Consider the following 7,009-nt stretch of genomic DNA (forward strand, 5'->3'; position numbering starts at 1 on the left):
TTGTTTTTTATATCGTAATGTTCTTTTTTTCTTTTAACTTATTAGCTTTGTTATCCAATACATATTATAATGTTTGTTCTTTGTGTTGACACTGTTTATGGTTTTGCTTTTGTCTTTGTAATATTTTTTTTTGTAATAATATTTTCTGAATTGGGCTTGCCCGTAAATAAATAAATAAAAATAAATTTAAATTTAAAAATAAACTAGATAATTATAATATTTTGTGTATATATTAAATTGGGTGGTATCCCGTTAATAAATAAATAAAAAAAAAACTACCCTACATCTTAAAAAGTCGTAAAAATTAATTAGTTCATATCAGCCCTAGACAAATGATAGAGAAAAACTTATGGCATGTTTAATTATGAAACCTCAACTCATGTACCCAATTTTTAAAAACACAAATCCTCCGAATTATATTTCGCATAGACTTTACTCGATACATTTTTTAGTGTACACCACAGTGAAAACAGGTGGCTGAAAGGTAAGACCTTTGTTGGCGGCTAGAAAGATAAAATGTTGGGGCATGAATGGTCTGGTAGTACGACTAGAGGTACCACAAAGTAGTATCACTCTCTCTCTCTTGTCGTACCACTAGAGGTACTACAAATCAGAGCGTGAATGGCCCGTTTTAGATGAAACTTGGTATGATACCCTCGATACAGTAAAGAAAGGATGGACAGATGGTTCAAGCATGTGCATACCAGAAATGCCTGCAAATAAAGGCTCGCGGCTAATTATTGTACATTGCGAAGGAAGTGAGGGATGGGTTCTGAATGCTTTAAAATTATGTGGGAAGAAAATGGAAGATTGTAACGTTGACTACCACAAGAATATGGAAGCTGACATTTTTGAAGATTGGTTTGAAAACTCGCTGATCCCAAACTTGGAGAAAAACAGCGTAATAGTGCTTGACAACGCTTCCTATCATTCCTGACAGCTCACCAAAATACCAAATACATCTTCAAAGAAAGCTGACCTGCAAAATTTTTTAATGGAAATGCTTTGTATTTCGAAGATTTTTACACAAAAAAACAATGTATTGAAGTTCTACACACGAAGCAATTTAGAAAATTATACGCTCTAGAGAGTATTGCCGAAAAGCATGGACACACTTTATTGAGACTTCCCCCCTTTGTGTTTTCAATCCTATTGAGTTAATTTGGGGACAATTCAAACCAAGTATAAGGCGTTCAAATACATTTCCTAAATTTGACAAAAAGGTAATTGAGATAATTAAAAAAGAAGTAGCCAATATTACCAAAGTAGACTGGCAGAAAAGAATCGCCAAAGTGATCAAAGTGGAAAGTGATCAAAGTGGAAGAATATTATAAGAAGATTGGGCACTTCCACATTAATGGTGGAAATAAATTTATTATTGAATTGGGCGATGACAGTGATGAAGAAAATACGGAAGAAGGAGAAAATGAGTTAAGTGTATCAGTATTTTAATTGTTGTGTTGTGCAATTCATTTTCCAAGCATAAGTGTAGTAAGTGTAAGTGTAGTAAGTGTAGTAATGAAGACTCGGTTAAAAAAAATTTTTAGATTTTCTATTTTTAATAAATAAAAAAAGAACGGGGACATGCTTGCATTTTGTGTTGAATTTTACAAGTTTTGAACTGTATACCTAAAGTAATTTTAGATCTAACTGTGTTTTTATAAAGTTCTTTTAGTATCAATAATTCTAACAATAACAAGATTAATTATAAAAGCTATTCTACATCAGTTATTAATGCAAGCATGCAGTAAGAGGGAGGGTCCCTGTGAGGTTAAATGTAATTAAAAAATTGATAAAATTAATTTTAACACATAGGATGTTATGTCCTGATTTAACAGTATTTACCTAAGAATAAATAAATATTTTTAACTACATATTTAATTACCAGCTGCCAGCCTAATTAGCTTAAAGAAGAACTACCCAAAGCTACAAATCTTACCTATTACACTATATAGATTGCTTGAACAATACAGAGGTGTTATAGTTCAATAGGAATGCCATGGGACATATCTGTACGTTAGAATTGAAAGGGCCGTAGTCCATTTTTACAGTAAATGGAGATATGCAGCCAATAATACATTTAAAGGTGTTATCTTTCGAATGGTGGTTAATACGTGGTTGTATAGGCAATATTACTAAAATTGCAAGTCGGATGTCCACTGTGAAATTTGTTGCAAAAAGCCCTATGTGGTACACCAGTCTTTTTTGCATGGCACACTGATTGTTAAAAAGACGGCAGTCCAATCTCTATGGACAACCGCCTGTCAGCTGTGTAAAAATTTGTCTTTGCATGGTTTATAGATAAAAGTAACTTTTTCTTTATAATCGAGATTAATGTGATAATAAATAACCAAAAATGTCTGAATCAAGAGCAAAGGAGATGGTTCTACTGAGTTCAATCTTCATTTCAAGCCCCCTAACGTTGATACATGTGACACCTGTGACAGTTTTGAAAATAAGCGAAAAAGAGCAGATCCTAATGTTGAAGATATTTTAAAGAAAAAAGCAGATCATTTGAATGAAGCAGATAACAGATACAAGTTAAAAAGGCAGGATAAGATAAGATGCAAGCAAAATTTAAAGGAAGTCGTAGCAATGATGGATTTGCAAAAATGCCTCCCTACACCTATGTTAACTAATGGAAAATCGTTTTATTTAAAGCAGTTATGGACATTTAATTTTACTGTCTATAATGATAGTACTGCCGAAGGTTCATGCTTCATGTGGGACGAGTCAATTGCAAAAAGGGGTGGCAACGAGATAGCTTCCGCTGTAATAATGTGGTTAAAAAATTTACCTTCTACAACAGAAGAGGTAACATTTTGGTCAGACAACTGCTCTGACCAAAACCGAATGTTTTTTTATTTTGTATGTATATGTGGGTCCATAACACCTCAGTAGTTAGAATTCATCATAAATATTTACTCAAGGGGCATACACACAACGAAGCAGACACAATACATGCACTAATTGAAAGGAAGAAGAAAAGACTGCCTACTATGAATATTTCTGTACCTCATGAATGGGCCCAGTTTATAAGGACCTGCAGTTCGTTAAAACCACTTATTGTTTATGAGATGAAAACAAGTGACTTTTTTAACTTTAAAAAAATGGGCAAAGAATCGACAAGCCTGTTTGTGAATCGGAAACGGAACGCAGACAAAGAACCCTTTCTATCCTCTAAAATTGGGCACTTGAAAGTCGAAAGAGACCACCCTGGCATTATGTTTTATAAAACAACATTTTCCCAGGAAAATTTGTCAATTTTAAAAGGAAAATGAGAAGTTCTCTCGATGGTCTCCTACCAAAGACATTGGAGCAAATAAATAATGAAAATTCAATTCCAATTGATAGTTCAAAATATAACCACCTAATGGAATTGCTAGAATGGGTACCTTCTATTTACCATTCCTACTATAAATCTTTAAGAACAACAAAAAATAAAGTTGTCGTTAACAAAAATAATTCTTTATGTTCCGAAGATGATTAAATGCTTTTTAATTTAAGTTTTATATTATTTTTGTTATGCTAAGTTCTGATTATAACATTCTTTTCCTAATAAAATGATACCAAAAGGGCGGCTGTCCTGTTTTTTATTGATATAGTACCACAGAACAAAAAAGGCTGTTGTCCTAAATTATTTATAATTTCAATACAAAACAACTTAACGCCGATTATGTTACTGTAAAATAAAATACAAAGCATGCTTTACCACTTTCCTTTAAATCATAAAGCTGCAACATAATTTGATAATTTTAAAGGCATTTAAAATTATGGTGTACAAATTAAGAGCACTAATTTTGATCTACTGCAAAACAAACTGAAAGTGACTTCCGCCCTTTCAATTCTAACGTACAGATATAGTGTACCTCATTATAAGCGAAACCTCATAATATCAGTGTTTGTTATAGAGAGAGTCCACTGTAATAATAATAGGTTTGTTCTAACACAACAAAAGCAGTCATGTAAAGATCACGCTCCTGCACAGTAAACAAAATATGTTCCAACAAAAATTCTTATCCTCCAGTGACAGTTTTGTGACGATCAGTTCAGTAATCGAATAAACGCAAGTACTCGTTAGGCTGATCTGCGCACCAGGATCACTTTTTCATTATTGATTTTTTTGGCCTGTCTTTTTAAAAAAAACTGCATTAAGGGGTTACAAGAATGATTATGATCTAGAAGGTGAAGTGCATACATAGATAGAATATGTTTTTTTATTCTTGAGAGCCCTTTTGTGTTCTGTTATGCGTTTGTTAAAGGTTCTATCAGTTTGGCAGATGTAAGATTTTGAATTATATCTGCATTTTTAATTTATTATTCCCATAGATTCTACTAAGGATAACTTAAGGCCTTTGTTTTGAATATGGAGAATATGAGATTGGTCATTTAAAGAATGATTATGACCTTGAAGGTGAAGTTTGTACATAAGGTGTATTTTTCTATTATTTCAAGCCCTTTTGTGTTCTGCTATATTTATTAAAGATTCTATGAGTTTGACAGATGTAAGTTTTTGAATTAAATTTGCATTTTTTAATATATTAATTTCCATGGATTTTAGGACAGCTAAGGCATTTATTTTGAATATAAAGAATGATAAAATGGTCATTAAGAGAATGATTATGATCAAGAAGATGAAGTGCATACACAGAATTTTAAAGGTTCTACCAGTTTGACCAATGTAAGTTTTTAGGCAGTCACCACATTGTTTGTATACACTGCTGTGTAACTGCTTTTTCTTTTGGCTCTTATTGTTCTTTAATACTTATATTTGCGTAAGTTTTTATTTGTCTTGAAGGTTGGTGTTATTCTGTTCTTTTTTATGTGTTTTGCTATCTTATTTGATCTTGCCTGTATATGTAATGGACCAAAAGGTACTGGATATTTCTCTGGTGACGAAAAGACTAATTTCAGGGCTTTCTTATGCAGTTTTTTGATTTACAATTATTTGTTCCTTGTATCCTTTGTTTACTGCTATTTGTTTAATGATTTTCTATTCTACCTGTAAATTATTCTTTGACATACAGTCACTGTAGCCTGTTATAAAACCAAAAATGAAATAATGAAAATAACTCTAGACATCATTCTGGGTAAAAATAAAGGTTTTGAAGTCTTGTCTCACAAAAAAACATTACATTTAAATAAATTTATTTGATGAGTGAGGTGTGTGAATAAAGGAAAATCTGACCACATGATTTCAAAATATCTACTCCAAGGACAAATTTATAAATATTTATACAAATGTTGCAGGAAATATATTTTATAATCTCCCACGTTTCGAGGTATGTATTTTTAAAATTCGTTTTTTATAGAATAAATAAAAGAGCAAATGGGTTATTTTGAGTGTTGAAGTGAGACTCAAAATAATATATACGATGTATACTATCAGCCTCCCACTTAGCAAACAATATTTTAATTAGGGCAACGAGGTTTATAATAGAAAATAGACAGACTAACGGCTGAGCCTCGCGCAATTTAAGTATATACTTAAAATAAATACAATCTAAAAGTACCGTTGTAAAACATTTACTTTAACTTTCAACAACAAACAAAGTGTAACAATTTTTTTAGGATTTTAGGTGGATTGAAAGTTGTGAGAGGTAGGTTTTTGATAAAAGATAGAAGAAGAATAATTTTACTTACGTTTCCTCGACCAGAGGTTAACGGCCAAGTATAGAGTACGGGTTCAGCCCCAGCGGGAGAATGCAGTTTTAACTCCATTATCCCAAAATACGTGATGTTAGCTAACCGAAAAATCCTCACTTAAAATTTTCACCATTTGCACTGATAAATCTACTACATACATAACACTTAGAACACAGATTTTACGAAAGTTTTTAGAGCTCACATAACAAACACGCCATCGCTGCTGAAGCAGCGTACACCTTGCGCACGCACAATTTCAAATGCAACACCCCTCCATTTGAAAAGCTGAATTCACTGACGATATCCATTTAATTTTGACATTCTACGGACCACGTATACACCGTTGCCAAACTTCACTTTTCGATTCCCTTAACTATCATAAAAACCCTAAAACAATGATGATCTAGAAGGTGAAGTGCGTACGTAGTATCTCTTTTTTATTATTAAAAGTGAAAGCCCTTTTGTGTTCTGTTATACGTTTGTTAAAGGTTCTACCAGTTTGGCCTATGTAAGTTTTTGGGCAGTCATCATAATGTAAGTTTGTATACAAAAGAGGTCAAGAGGAACAGAAATAAATTATCAAGGATCAGTGGCGCACCTAAGAATTTTACTCGGGTGGGGGGTGGGGTTTGCTGTGGCACAGACATTTTTGAAGTTATACTTCTTTAGGCGCGTTGTTTGGGAGTAAATGTATATGTGCGCGAATTCATCAAAAGTCTTGGTCCTGGGCGCAGCTGAAACGTTATACGGGCTCTGATTGGGTAATTACTATGACCTGTCAATAATTGTTCAATATGGAGGTTATGAGTAAACAAATGTTGTGTATATTAGTTTTTATTAAAACATGTAAAACTGTAAAACATTTATCTGTGCTAAATAATTGCTGTTATCAATTTTCGATTAAAACCTAATTACACCTTAATGGATTTAGAGTGTTAAAAATAAATCTGATTTAGTGATGGGAAACAGTTAATTATATTATATTAGATTTCAAATTAAACTGATTAATAATATTATAAAACAAACAAATTAATAGGGTTGTTAAGAAGTCTCCCTCCGCACGGTTGAAGTGGGGAGACTTCTTAAGCGGAATTTCAAAAATACTGTAGTTTAAGTGCGGTACATTAAAAACTCATTAAGTGATATCAAACATCTGAACACAAACTTCTTTTTGTTAGCTACTCATTTAGGTCGGTAAGTGATAACAATAGTAATTTAAACAATAGGTATAGTTTAATTTAATCCTAATATTAAAAATGGAAATACGAGTAGAACCATATACAGGGTGACCTCAGGAACAAAATGAGTAATAATGATAATGGAATACAACCAAACCAAATGGTTTACTATGATCAAAATGGAC

At 32.4% G+C, this 7,009-nt stretch overlaps 1 protein-coding gene across 3 annotated transcripts in view; it reads right to left on the minus strand.

Annotated features, from left to right (window-relative positions):
* LOC114344922 (histone-lysine N-methyltransferase, H3 lysine-79 specific) overlaps positions 1 to 5,912 on the minus strand; it is a 209,872-nt gene extending 203,960 nt beyond the window's left edge. For all 3 annotated transcript variants that reach the window (XM_050641439.1, XM_050641438.1, XM_050641441.1), the window contains exon 1: positions 5,644 to 5,912. In XM_050641439.1, the coding sequence (XP_050497396.1) occupies positions 5,644 to 5,721 (78 nt within the window). In that variant the 5' untranslated portion in view covers positions 5,722 to 5,912. The remainder of the gene's footprint in view (positions 1 to 5,643) is intronic.
* Between the last annotated feature and the right edge of the window lie 1,097 nt (positions 5,913 to 7,009).

The sequence above is a fragment of the Diabrotica virgifera genome, chromosome 10, assembly GCF_917563875.1.
Source record: "Diabrotica virgifera virgifera chromosome 10, PGI_DIABVI_V3a".
In the NCBI taxonomy this organism is placed as follows: Eukaryota; Metazoa; Arthropoda; class Insecta; order Coleoptera; family Chrysomelidae; genus Diabrotica; species Diabrotica virgifera.